Source organism: Abramis brama (assembly GCF_963993115.1).
Source record: "Abramis brama genome assembly, chromosome: 6".
Lineage (NCBI taxonomy): Eukaryota > Metazoa > Chordata > Actinopteri > Cypriniformes > Leuciscidae > Abramis > Abramis brama.
In genome coordinates this window covers 20,575,149-20,590,498 of record NC_139968.1, presented here as the reverse complement: position 1 = coordinate 20,590,498, position 15,350 = coordinate 20,575,149, and the positions used below count along the sequence as shown (strand labels likewise).

Sequence of the window (15,350 nt, the reverse complement as noted above, 5' to 3'; positions counted from 1 at the left end):
AAATTATATGAATATTATCATATGATCATAGATGGAAAAGACCATTTACAGCCAATACATTCAATTTACCATAGGAAATATATGGTTTTTAAAGCTTTTTAACAGTTATAACGCCACCTATGGTCCGATCTTTATAAAAGCACCTAGTTTTGAGTTTTCCTATAGGATTTATAGGCTTTTGAGAATATTTTGCCTGGCCCATTATTATTTATGACCCTGTTATAGCTCCCCAAAGGTTAAAGTTAAACATCTTTTGATAATTATTGATCTAGAGTGTCCAGATTATTTCACTGCGTTGGTTTTATTGAGGTTGGGCAAAAAACCTAGACTAGTTAGCAAATGTAAGTTTTTAACAAAATTGTGAATATTTAATGAGAAAATTGATTGACAGCAATATTTGAATGAGGAAAAGTTGTTCAGTATGAGGAGATCTATCAAATTATATAAATATTGGGGGGATATGTGAAACACCACGTGATTACAGAGGCGTAAAACTCGTTTGCACCAGCTAGTGGTGATTTCTTTCAAAATTCTTACAGGCCTCTAGGGCCATGAGTCGAACATGCCCACCAAGTTTCGTTCTGATCGGCCAACATTAACCTCATCTAATAGGTGCTCAAACTTCATTGGCCGATGGCAGCCATGTTTTTCGAGATATGCAAATGTCCTCATAAACAACCATGGCACCTTGGACCAAGATACTGCATGACACTTTTGGTTTGTGGTTTTTGTATTTTTTTCTGTTTATAGCACCACCAAGCATCCGATCGCCACGATTATTTTCACTTGACCAAAGATTGAGCCCATACACATGTGCTTTCAATATCTCATTCCGTTCACGAGTTATCCGTTTTAGAGACCATTAAAGGTAGGATATGGGATTTGCAAAACGGCCGGCAGATTTTGAAGATACACAACTCAAATGGTCCTACCTTCTTTCCTCCAACGCTGGCCCTGACTCCACCCATTCGAAGAACATGGACATGATGGGGGGAGGGGGGTATGGTACGACCGTTTGATTGACAAACTTACTGTCCAATGATTCTAGATGGTCTTGGAAATGATTGGCTGGAGTTTTTCGAGTCCTGCCCGTTCCACAGATGATTAAATTGCTTAATTTTCATTTCAGTGCTTCTAACTCAGTGGCTGTAAGTGGGTTAGGAACAGGATTTCAAGTGATTTTGAAAAAATGGACAAAAAAGAGAATCACATAACCCACCTTTAATCGAAATTTTAACTTTTTGATATAATTATTGACAATCTGACTCCAGAGAATCTTGCTGCAGGATCGGGCCAAAAAAACCTAGGACTAGTTTACAAAAACTCCAAAATACCGTGCGGCAGTCGAATATGTAGCGCTCCCATCAGGCCGATCAGGGTGGGCCCTGGTGACGTTGTAGATGGTGTGAGTACTACCAGCCCTCAAAGTTTCAAGTCTCTATGACTTGGTTTGGTCTGCCCGATCAGTTTTAGGTGAGAATGCTCATCCTTGGAAATTTTAACAATTACAATAGGGTTTCAGTGCTATGTGCTTGAACCCCTAATAAAAAAGACATATAAAACAAAAAACTATAGGGTCTCAGCACTTGATGCTTGAGCTGCTAATTACAAAATCGTTATCAAGCCTGTGTAAACACTTACATCAGAGAGGGAAAAAAAACCCACTTTTTGCACTTTCAGGCCATTTATCACTGAAATGTTTTTTTTGTTGTCCCCCCTCCCCCTTTTAAAGTGTAATAGCTCTACTTATGGCCCGATCTCTGTAAAAGTTTGCATGCTTCTTTAGAATCATATGGCGCAAATGCTTCATCATGTTCATATATGGTTCCCATTACTGAACAATAAAGTCTTTCCACTTGCCCGTAGCAATGTGAGTTAATGTTGATGTTGAATCTAATGTTGATTCATTATATTTTACCATTATGTTATAATATATAGATACACGTCCCTTCCCTTCTAAATTTTCCTGCGTTATTTCCTCTAATTTTGATAAATGTATCTATTAAAGTTGAACCCTAACCCTAAATGAATATTATTTGGAACAAGTTTGTCATCCATCCAACATAACCTGCAATTACTTCAACTCAACACCAGAGGTCAACATCCCCAGCTGTCTAAATAAGACTTCTAACATTTCTATTGTTCTCAGTAGAAGTCCTCATAGTTGGGTAAACTTCTATAGCAGTGAAATGGAGATGAGATAAAATATTTTTTTTGTATTCCCATTTGCTATAATAACAAAAGAAAAGAGCCATGATAGAATTGCCATGACTTTCCAGAAGAAGGGAAAAATATCAAGACAATTACAGTTGTCATAAGAGAGAATCACAATCTGTGAAAAGGATCCATTCTCTCTCTCTCTCTCTCTCTCTCTCTCTCTCTCTCTCTCTCTCTCTCTCTCTCTCTCTCTCTCTTTTTGATATTCCATCTTAAAGGGATAGTTGACCTAAAAATTAAAATTAGCCCATTATTTACTCACCCTGAAGTCATCCTAGGTGTATATGACATTCTTCTTTCAGACGAATACAATCGGAATTATATTAAAAAATGTCCTGGCTCTTCCAAGCTTTATAATTGCAGTGAATGGCTGTATGTCTTTGGAAGTCCATCAAATAGCATCTATTCATGATTAAAGGGACATTGTGTAGGAATTTCTCCCATCTAGCGGTGAAATAGTATTTTACATTCAAACAAATAGTGCTCTCCAGCGCCTCGCATTTTCAAATGTGTGTTGCATCTACGGTAGCCGTTATGTACCAAAAAGCTATGACAGGATGTCTTATAATAGCACTTCATCGAGTTTTCCTTCGGGTGAACTGGTTTGTTATTTCAAACAAACTGCAACTTGACACAACGAACAAACGAATGTTACAGTTTTGAACAAACAAAACTTACAACCTTGTTTTTAGGGCCTTCTCTACTTTACTCAATAGCTGCTATTCATCAAAGAGCCTGTTTAACTTTTAACTATAAATGTTCTACTGTCTATATAATAAAGTTCACAACCAAGCAATGAAAAAAAGCTTGTAATTAACACTAGAAGTGCCATGGCGGTCATTTTGACCATTTTGAATTTTATATCTGCAATAACTTTGTTGAAAAAATAAATAAAATCCAGCCGGTACCTGACTTTTCCTAAAAGTGTCTGTATTTTAATTTAAAATGTTTTTCATATAAATTACACATAAGGCAAAAAAACAAATGAACATTTACCTATATTTCGGCCAGCCCTGTTTGGTTCAAACAAACAGGGCTGGGCAACCGCATTCATCATTACGTTGTGCGTCAAGTTCAAGGGTTACTCTTTTAATGTAACGTCTGCCGGAAGCTAGTTATTTTAGTCGATAAAGTTTTAAATATGGATATTTTCCTTACACAAACTAATCGCTTCACTTCAGAAGGACTTTATTAACCCCCGGAGATGCATTGAGCACTTTGCGCTTTGATGGTTCCAAAGTCAAACAGCCATTCGCTGCCATTATAAAGCTTGGAAGAGCCAGGACATTTTTTAATATAACTCCAAATGTATTCGTCTGAAAGAAGAATGTCATATACCAACGCATTCTCATCCTTGGACGTCACATACTGACCCTTGTGACATTTCGTCTACATCGAACGCACATGGCACCCTTTAGCGTCAATATGACACGCACAGGATATGGGTAGGTTTAGTTCTGGGGTAGGTTTAGGGTTAGACCGCTAGGAGGCGCCTTCTGGCTCATATCTATCTGAGTCTCATATTGACGATAAAGGGTGCCATGTGCGTTTGATGCAGACGAAATGTCAACAGCGTCAGTACTATGACGCCTTGGGATGAGAACGGCCTGCATATACAGATATTATACGACAGGCAGATAAAGAGTAACTAAAAAAAGACAAAAAAAAACCAATATTAATAAATAATATATAAGAATAATATTAATATTAATAATATAAATATAATAATATTAATGAAAATAAAATATTATTTCAAAGGTTATTTATAACATAATTAAGGCCCTATAACACTTTAAAAGCATGGTTCTTTATGGAAACATATAAAAAGGGTTATATTTAGCACCAAAAAGGGTTCTGCTATTGTTACAAGCCAAAGAACCCTAATTTGGTGTTTAGAACTGTTGATAAAAAGATGCATTGAGCATACCCTAAATGACAAATTATCTTGCATACATTACGTACTTCTAGTGGAGAAACAAATGAGGGGTACTGTATACTGTATATATACACACACATAGATATATACATATATACAGCACCTGGGTTATTATGTTGGTTTTCCATCAATTTATACTGACATTTAAGGTTATGAATTGTAAAATATTCAAGTAACAAAATGTATGCTGACCTGCTTAGTACTTCTAGATCTCGGCCAAACCCTCTATGACCTGAAATGAGACCACAAGGATTAACAAGAAAAATACTTACTCATCCACAAACTGAAAAAAAAAGCTCATTGTCTCCACCAACCCTTATATTGATACAGTGTTTTATCATGAGAGCTCACTGATTATTTTCTTCATCATGACCATCATCATCATCTCTGTGCTCCTGCTGGCCTCTCTGCTGCCACACCTGACCTTCACTGGTGAGACTAACTGAACTGAACTGCATATTGATTCATTACTAAGGGTACATTTACACCACAACAGCTAAAAACTGATATTTTTTCTTTTGCATTTTTTTGTGTACAGATGATAACATTGTCAAAACGATCCCCATTCACAGGGATCTACGAAAAAAGTGACTAAAAATGCTTTATTATTTAGACCAGGCCAGTAGTTGGCGATGTCACTTTGTAAAGAAACTATGCGCCTTTAGACTGAACATGTAATACGCATGCGCATGACACAAATTCACATTTTTGTAGTTTACACGGAGAAGATAACCATATCGTTTTCAAGAACTTGCACTTCGAAACCCAAGTTTGTGTTTTCAGGCCCTCAAAGCGGCATTGTCATGTAAATGAACGATAAAAAATGTGTTCAGTTTTTAGTTAAAAAAACAGTGTAGTGTAAACGGCCTCATAAAGATGTTTCTTGTGTGGTGACAGCTCTCACTCTCACTCTCACTCTCTCACTCTCTCTCTCTCTCACTCACTCACTCTCTCTCTCTCTCTCTCTCTCTCAGCTCATGTGAATGTGGGTATAGTGAACGGCACAGAAGCCGAACCCCACTCCAGACCTTACATGGTTTCTCTTCAGAAGAACAGGGAACATGAATGTGGTGGATTCCTCATTTCTGATCAGTTTGTCTTGACTGCTGCACATTGCCGAAAGAAGTAAGACTTTTGTCTGAACTGCAATAAAGATTGATTATTTATGGAGAAATGACAGTAGTATATAGTTTACATACTTTTGTTATCAAATCAGTATGCTCAATATAGTTTTATAAAATAATGCATAAAACTGAGAGAAATAATACTACTTTCTTTCAAAAGAAATGAAATCCTGACAGCTGTGGTTGGCGCACATAACCTAAAAAATGAGAGTGAGGGTTCAGTCCGCATCGGAGTAAAGTCCTACATCAAGCATCCGGACATTAAGAATGACATTATGCTTTTGCAGGTAAATATATACACTTGTTCCAGTTGCAGAAAAAAAATAATAATAATAAAAAATCAAAACAATAAAATAAAATAACTAAAAATTCACTTTCAGGGCTCCTGCACTATAACCTCATATAAAAATGAGAAAATTATAAACTGTGGTTTAATCTAATGGAAGATAAATCTATTCGTTAATAATGAATGCTTTTAAATTACAGTTAGAGAAAAAAATCAAACCAAGCAAACGTGTAGATTGGATATCATTACCAAAGAAAGAATCCATCGTCAAAAAAGATCCTGATTGTAGTGTTGCGGGCTGGGGACGTCTGGCAATGAACTGTCCAGGGAGTGATCGTCTAATGGAGGCCAAAGTGAAGATAGTGGATAACGCAACATGTAAAAAAAAATGGAAATACTCAGAGTCACAGATGATGTGTGCATATGGCGACGGTGGATCCTGCAAAGTATGTAATCATTTTATGAAGTGAGTTTTAATTGTGATATGGCATTTTAGTGACGTGTTGATCTGTGTTTCTTAACAGGGGGATTCAGGAGGTCCTTTGGTTTGTGAAAAAGCTGCAGTTGGTGTCACATCTTTCGGTGACCCTAAACACTGTAATTCACCTAAGTATCCTAATGTGTATACTAAGATTTCACCGTATCTTCCATGGATCTATGAAAATATTAGAAATGTTAAGTGACTTCATTGAAAATAAAAAAGGAAGAAGTTTTCCTTTATTCTTCCAAAAAAAAAAAAAAAATCCAGATTTTTTTCCCAATTAAAGTATCACATTGCAAGCATCAATCAGTCAAAGTGTGTTTCTTGTCACAACCATATATAATTACAATATTACTGTCACGAATCAAGTCACAACCAGGTTTATTTAGCAAAAGCAAACAACATATGACAGTGTGCATGGCACAAACAATACAGGACAACCAACAGAAACCCAAAAGGAACTTAAATACACAAGATAACCCAGGCAGTGTCGGCCCAGATCCGGCCCACATCTGGTACACATGGATTCCACATGGTCCAGATGATGGCCGGATCTGGGCCGACACTATTTTGCTGTCTTGGAATGAACTCGATAATGAACAGCTGTGAGGATTAAATGAATATCTATGGTAACTGATAAGTGGCGGCAAACTAGAACAAAGGAAACAGGAAAGTAAAGAGAAACAAACTAATACTTCATGAAAATCAAACTAAACAGAGAATAACCATGACAATTACATGGTGGGCGCTAAAGTCATTTCACATTAGCAAGTACACCTCATTTTGATTGAGCAAAGGCAGAAATGTCCAAAATTGGAATAACTATGGTATAATAAAGTGAGATTCTTTAACTCAAAATTATTTTTATTTTTTTCCAGATTTATCAAGCTAAAATAAAGTACACTTGAGTAGAACCTTCTGACGCATTCTATCCCAATCTTTCATCATTTAAGACAGGGCTCACCAATCTCGGTCGAGAGAGAGAGAGAGAGAGAGAGAGAGAGAGAGAGAGAGAGAGAGAGTGAATTTCCTGAATTTGTGCGGCTCATTCGGTAGCAACCTCTGACACAGATGTTATCGCCTTGCTACTGAGAAATACTATGTATTTTTCAGCAGTGAAACTTATTTTAATTGATAAAATATTGCGTGCAGAGCTGATAACTTTCTGTGCACTAGTCTGTGTGTACATGTGGCTGTGAAAGATCGTGAGAAAGATTTAGAATGTGCTATAGTGATAATAAAAGATAACTGTTAATAAGATAAAAATGTTAATAGTTTGACATTTTTATCCTGTGGTTTGTCATGTTTATTTGCTTGATCAGTGCAGGGCCGTAGGCCTATTTACCTAATATATTATGATATATTTGAATAATTAAACACTGTGCTGTCAAAGTTGATACTGTGGCTTTATATATGGTCAGACACTTGCATGTGTCATTATATAATTAACATTCTACCAAACCAAAATCAATAGATCAATCTAAAATAGAGTTTTGACCAGTGAATGTCAAAACGTGTTTGTCCGCCAATAGAACTTAGGATGAAACACACGCACATGCTATTTAAGGAAGTTCTCGACGACAAATGCTAGACTAAGGCAGTCTTCTCCACTTCTCAAATACATAAAACATTAGCCTTTATAGAGAGAGTTTCTTGAGTAAAGAAAACACTGTGCTTATTCAAACATTCAGTCATTTATTTACCCGGTTTCACTTTATTTTAAGGTGTCACTGCTACAATGTAATTATATATTTAAGTACTGAGTAATATTAATTAACCACATGTACTTACTATAGGGTTAGGGTAGGATTAGAATTTGGTTGAGGGTTAGTTGCATGTAATTATGCATAATTTACTGCTATTACTATGGTAAGTACATGTAACAAATGTAACAAGGACACTGTAAAATAAAGTGTTACCATTTACCCTTGCATTGCAGAAAAGCAAGATGATCCAAAACACTTCTTTTACGATAGAGGTAAGGTGGAGTTATGAGGTTTGTCCGAGAGTTTGAGGATTCAATGGAGATACGAGGTTTATTCACAAGCTATTTTTAATACGTTTTCCTGGTTAGATATTTGCAGAGCAGAACCAACAAACAGGGTGACCAATAGTAATGATGAATGGGGGAAAAAATGACAAAATATGAAGATACAAGGTTTCTGCCCGATGTCTAAAATTTTGTTAATTTAGATAGTAATTATCTTATAGTGTTTTACCATTAGAGTGAAATAATAATAATAATAATAATAAAAATTATCCTCATTGTAATTGCATCCCATGAGCATATATAGGCACTGAGTGCGGTTTTTGATTCTTTTGCTGTGATAGGCTTGTGAATAACTGAAATAATTTGGCGAATTGACATGGAAATTTAATGCGGTGAAAGCTCGCCTGGAACTACTTTAGTGATGCCGTTTAAAATATAAATCAACAGTTTAGAATGGGTCGACCAGTCAGAATCAAGTATTTCAAAGAAGCCATAGTATGAGGTGAGTTTTATTCGTATGTGCTGATCATGGCCTAACTAATTGGAAGGATTGTCCTTGTATACCCTGCATCAAAACATATCACAATATAGATATTGGCCTTTTTGGAATGATATTGTGCTTTTAAGGGTAACAAACTGCACATCAGCTGTATTATGGGCTGTAAAATATCCAAGTACTAAAATGCATGCATACATGCTCAATTCTTATCATCTAAATCAAGTTGAATCTTCTTGCAATACCGGAAGAACAGTATCTTTTCATCACTGTGTTGCTCATACTGCAAGAAGAAAAGAAAAAATGACTTAGGTGCAACTCAGTGACTCCACCCACTTTTACAGTATATTTATACAGTGTTTTTGCCATGAGAACTGTATGTCATCATCATCATGACCATCATCATCATCTCTCTGCTCCTGCTGGCTTCTCTGCTGCCACACCTGACCTTCACTGGTGAGATTGATTATATTACAGTAAATTATGATGATTTTTAAGGATGTTTGATTCGTATGTGCTGAATAAGTTGACTGACAGCACTCTCTTTCTCAGCTCATGTGAATGTGGGTATAGTGAACGGCACAGAAGCCAAACCCCACTCCAGACCCTACATGGTTTCTCTTCAGAAGAACAGGGAACATATCTGCGGTGGATTCCTCATTTCTGATGAGTTTGTCTTGACTGCTGCACATTGCTGGAATGGGTAAAAGCTTGTTTAGAAATCACTTTTGAATGACACAACAACTGCAGTGCAACCATACAGTGTGCTGAATGACATACATTACTATCATGACTTTCTCTTTCAACAGATTAGAGATTCTGGCGGTTGTTGTTGGTGCTCATGACTTAAGGAAGATCAAGAGTTCAGATCGCTTCGATGTGGAGTCTTACATCCCGCATCCAGACTTTGGAAACAATAGTAATGACATCATGCTTAGTTTTGAGGGTAACAAACTGTAATACTTTTAGTTGTTCAAATAGAATCTGATCAGGAAACAGTGGCACAAAACTGACACACACTGTGTTTGAATTTCTTTTGCAATCAGGGCTTTTGTTCTAACCACACAAACAACAGTATAAACAACTGCAGTAAAGATGACTAAATCTTATTAATAATGGTTGTGTTTTTGAATTACAGCTACAGGAAAAAGTTGAAGCAAACAACAATGTTAAAAGGATCTCATTACCAATGAAAGGCGAAGACTTGGGAACAAATTCTCTCTGTAGTGTTGCCGGCTGGGGATTAATGAAGACTGGTGGCCCAAAGAGTGATCGTCTAATGGAAGCAAATGTGTATTTAATGAATAACACAGAATGTAGCTATAGATGGGGAGAGTTATACTCACTCTCAAATATGATGTGCACAAAAGGCCGTGGTGGTGGATCCTGCCTTGTACGTAAAAAAAAAAAAAGATTCACATACTTTGATTATGTTATGTCAATTAATGAGTTTAAACTGACACAGTATATTTAATTTTTAGTGACGTGTTGATCTGTTTCTTTACAGTTTGATTCAGGAGGTCCTTTGGTTTATGGAAACACTGCAGTTGGTGTCACATCGTTTGGATATAAAGAGCAGTGCAATTCACCTCAATATCCTAATGTGTATACTAAGATTTCACCATATCTCGATTGGATCGGCAAAATAATTAGAAATGTGAAGTGAGTTAAGTTACTGAATGCTTCCGTAACTTCTTTCAATAAAGTATCACATGACAAGCATCAATCATTCCAAGTGTCTTCATTGTCACAACCATATAAAGTTACAATATTACATGGGGGGCACAAAAGACCTTTTACATTAGTTCACTTGGTGGCCATCTTGGTTACACCCTAAAATTCCAGTCATGCAAGTATGGCTCATATCTATTTGAATGGGGAAAGTCTGAAAACTTCAAAACTGTTGGTCAGGGATAAAATCAGGCAAATATGGTATAATAAATTCAGCTTCTTAAGCTCAAAGTCTACAATATATATTAAATATATATTAAAATTATATTAAATATATATATAATTTTATATTAATATATTAAATTATATTATAAGCCTATATATATATATATATATATATATATATATATATATATATATATATATATATATATATATATATATATATATATATGAAGAGTTCAGATGCAAAAAAAAGCCTGTAAGTGCCATCTGACATTTTCTTCTAGAATGATCATTTTTATAAAGCTTGTATATTTAAGTTCAGTAATTTCACTTAAATGGCAATGAAAATTACCTATTAATTGCCATTTAAGTGAAATTACTGAACTTAAATAAACAAGCTTGATAAAAAATTATCATTCTAGAAGAACATTTCAGATGGCACTTACAGGCTTTTTTTTGCATCTGAACTCTTCATATATATATATATAAAACAAATGGTCAAAATAAAAAAAATAATTAAAAGGAGTGGCCATCTCCTGCCCCCTTAGATTGTCTTTTTGAGAGCTGCTACTTCTTTGAAATCTTTCAGTCAAACTCTTCTGAGATTGTGAAGAGGAACAATTGTAGCATACCTCAATCAGCATTTGTACCCGATCTTTCCACTAAAAGTATGAAACAGGGTTGCACTAATATACACTGATCAGCCACAACATTAAAACAATGAGAGGTGAAGTGAATAACATTGATTTTATCATTACAAGGGGTGGGATATAAGACAGAAACTGAGCAGTCAGTAAGCATTTAAAAAAAAAAAAAAAAAAAAAAAAAATATTATGTGAGGTTAATCTAGGGCTGCACAATTAACCTAAATTAAACCGAAATTGCTCTTTACAAAATGGCAAATTTTTTAATTAAATAAGTAGCCTATATGCACAGCACTAAGATCAGAGTGGATCGATCGGTTCGCAGTAAATGCTGCTCCATCTCTGAAAGCGCTAAGATGTTTTTGCACGTGTTGCTTTTTCAAATGTACGTTTTATAAGTGACTCAAAATCATTCCAAACTTGGCAAGTTAAAAGAATATTGGCTATGACTCGATGACAAATGCTACGCTCCTCTTCGCTCCTCAAACACATAAAACAGTTTAGTCACAAGCTCTTTTTAATACTTTTCATTATTTAAATATTTTTTCACAGTGACGTCACACGGTCAGACGCCCCTCGCACGATTGTTAATTGACAGCAGCGTTTCAACCATAGACTGTAAAAAATATGGACAAAGCGTCTGTGACGTCACCCATAGACTTTCTGAAGAACGGGTTTGAAGCCGTTTATGGGGGGTATGGGCGGCGCCATCTTGGAAAATCCTAACCCCGCCCACCTTCTGACGCAGCGCGCGTCACTCAGCTCGCTCTGCTACTTCGGTTATCTCTATGTATATTTTAGGCAACGAAATATGTTATAAAACACCATACTAACTCTTTTCGTTTTCATTTAAAGAAATCTTAAACATTATAGCCACACAAATGTGGTTCAGGCAACGCGTATTGATATTCACTGCACATAACATTTGCCTATTTATAAAAAACAAAACAAAATATAAAACACAAACCTGCCTCTTTTCGTTTTAAATATAATATAAAAATATTAAACATTTTAATATGGTCCAGGCAATATGTGCATTTGTACTAAACAACAGATGTTGCAGTAAAAAAAAAAAAAAATGCAGATCATATTCGTTGTATTAAAATTTAAAATGACAAAACTCAACCCAGTCTCTTTTTGTTAAATTTCAGTTTTATCAATATTAGCTATTATAAAAGTATAAGTAAAAGGTACAAGAAGCTATACAAATAAAGCAAACAATTCAGTCAAACATACAAAGTCAGCGCTCGATATAGTCTAACCATACAACGGTAAAGTTAAATAGCTTAAAGTTATGAAACTTCCCCTCAGCCAAAACGATTGGCCAGGGAACAAATTATACATTTACAAGACCAAAAATCGCCCGTTAAATATACACAAGACGAATTATATCTCATATTTAACCACTACAGAGACGCCAGAGTCAGCGGCAAACCTCAGAACGACTAGCCAAGGAAAGGCTGTTCCAGGCGGGGTACATGAGCGCCGAGCGCCCGGTCATCGCTGGATCTCACAACTGGATACAATTTTCATAAATCATAAAACAAAACAGATTTGAGCTTTAAACAACTACATTCTCACCTGAAAAACTCTTAAAACTACATTTCATGATACAGAAACAGTAGTATTATACGTCAACTGTATTAAAAAATGGCGCTTCTTATGTTGTCATTCTCCGTGGCGCTGCCTTGTCAGCTGTCAATCAAGCTGTCAATCAAAGTTAACCACGCCCTTATTGTCATACATTTTATATCTAAATACGATCTAAACTAACGAGTTAGAAAAAAATTCACAGCCCTCATGGTTGTCAGGCACTCGGAACCTATCGAAAAATACAATAAAAGTCCATGGGACCAACCTGTAAAAACATGAATTTATGCTGTGAAAACGGACATTTTAACATGGGGGCTATGGACATTTGCTCCCTTTTGGGACCTCGCCCTAGCGGATTTTCGATGTATTGCAGTTTTTCGCACTTCCGGGTAGGCTTCATTTTTCAGATCAGAATGATGCCGCTTGGTTTCAACACAGACCTGCCCTGAGCGAGCTGTCATCATAGTCCGCCATGGTTGATACGCTGGAGCAGAATCATAGACAGTAAAAGCAGAATGGCGTCTAAGCGATTGTGGTGTTCTGTTCTTGGGTGTAATAACGAACACAGCAGTCATTTTGATGTTCCTAAATCCGAACCGCTGAAGACGCAGTGGCTGAGTTTTGTTTTCGAAGGGAATATTACCCACGATCAACATCAATGCTTTCATGTTTCAAATTGATACGGTTGCACAAATGTTTCCTTAGAGACTCCTGCTGCCATTCTTTCTCCAAAATATACCCTCAACTGTTGTCAAGGCAACACTCCACGTGTGTTGTGTAAAACGCCCCACAGAACAGAGGGGCGGGGTGAGCAAAGCTCATTATCATTTAAAGACACATGCACTTAAATGGCGTGCTGAAAACAGAGCTGTTTTTGACCAGGTAAAATGAGTGTTTTCTTACAATACTAATGAGAATTTTTAATTAAAATATATTACAAACTTTCCATTTAGACCCTAAAGAATCATATTAACTTTAAAGGGGTCATATAATGCCATTTTTGTACAAGCTAATATGTTTCTTTAGGGTCTAAATTAAAAGTTTGTAATATACTTTAATTAAAAATTCTCATTAGTATTGTAAGAAAACACTCATTTTACCTGGTCAAAAACAGCTCTGTTTTCAGCACGCCGTTTGAATGCATGGGTCTTTAAATGATAATGAGCTTTGCTCACCCCGCCCCTCTGTTCTGTGGGGCGTTCTGAAACAATGCACGTGGACCGTTGTTTCTGGGGATACGTCTTTGCAACCATACCAATTTGAACCTGATTCGGACTCTGAACAAGATGACGGCCCCGAAGAAGTTCGACCATTACGGCTCGGACAGGACGTTTCTGAATGGTTGGTTAACGTAATGTCATTTTGATCTATTTTTGTATGTACTGGCACGGTAGAATAGTGAGATACAAACGCTATGTGTTTAGCTTTACTTATGTATAGGTTAGTTCGTTGACAGATTGATGCTGAAAAACTTTTTTTGTAAATGTTAGGCTTCTCAATGATGCGTATTGCGTAACGTTATCTCTGTGTTGACTGTTTCTAGCAGTAGTTGAAAGATACCTAATAGTTTGTGTAGCACACTGTTACGTGTCTTTTTGCACGTAATTAGTAATTAGCCACATTCATCATGAAGTGCAAGCGATTTGCAAAGATTAATATACAGGTTAATAAAACGTTATACTTAGTACAAGTAAACCAGGTGTAACTAGTGTTACCACGTTAACTATAACACCTGTGTACACAGTTTTTATAACACATTAACCATAACGCGTTGTTCATTATTATACAGTATAGGATTATGAGTTGTTTTGAGAACGTCGTTACATAGAAAACATGCCGTAATGTACCCTACGATGCAGTAATGAGTGTAAACATTAGCCACATTCATCATAAAGTGCAAGCGATTTGCAAAGATTAATATACAGGTTAATAAAACGTTATACTTACTTCTTCTGGAATTGCAGCAGGCACACGAATAGTTGGTACAGATTCGTTTTTCAGTAGCAGCCTCTTAGCAAACCCAGCTTTATACTGACACTCGTTTAAAAAGCAGTCTGGTGAGAAATGATTAGCGCAAACATAATGGCATTTAGATTGATCGTTGGGAATATTTCCTTCAAAAACGAAACTTCAACTGCGTCTTCAGCGGGTCGGATTTCGGAACAGTAAAATGACTGCTGTGTTCCTTATTACATCTAAGAACAGAACACCACAATCGCTTAGACGCCATTCTGCTCCAGCATATCAACAATGGCGGACTACTATGACGACAGCTGTCACAGCTCGCTCAGGGCGGGTCTTGTGTTGAAACACGGCTGTCAATCACAATCGCGGGAGGGGCGTTGGATATTGTGACGTCACAATATCGAACGGCTTGATTTCAGAGAGGGTCAAACATATAAGGAGATTAAAACAAAACCACTGGATGGATTTTTATCATGATAGGATGGTTGTGTACAGGCACTGCCAACAGACATTTCAGTGCAATCAACTTGTAAAAGTGCATGTACCATTATATGACCCCTTTAATAGGTAAATTTGTATATTTTGCATGTACACAAACAACACTGTAACGACTGAGACAAATCAGACACAAGTATTTGTTATAGTTAAAATAATATTTTAAATTCCCTCTTGGATCTGTGGTCCCATCCTCCCAACAAGGGCAAGAAGGTCTTAGTTGAGAT

At 36.4% G+C, this 15,350-nt stretch overlaps 1 protein-coding gene across 1 annotated transcript; it reads left to right on the top strand.

Annotated features, from left to right (window-relative positions):
• Positions 1-8,922: 8,922 nt before the first annotated feature.
• LOC311085533 (granzyme K-like) lies at positions 8,923-10,166 on the top strand (the record flags this gene model as incomplete). Its single annotated transcript, XM_084118030.1, has 5 exons — positions 8,923-8,986; positions 9,083-9,233; positions 9,340-9,476; positions 9,669-9,923; positions 10,038-10,166. 4 exons carry the CDS (start codon positions 8,923-8,925, stop codon positions 9,683-9,685), a joined length of 369 nt encoding a protein of 122 aa, XP_083974156.1. The 3' UTR covers positions 9,686-9,923; positions 10,038-10,166.
• Between the last annotated feature and the right edge of the window lie 5,184 nt (positions 10,167-15,350).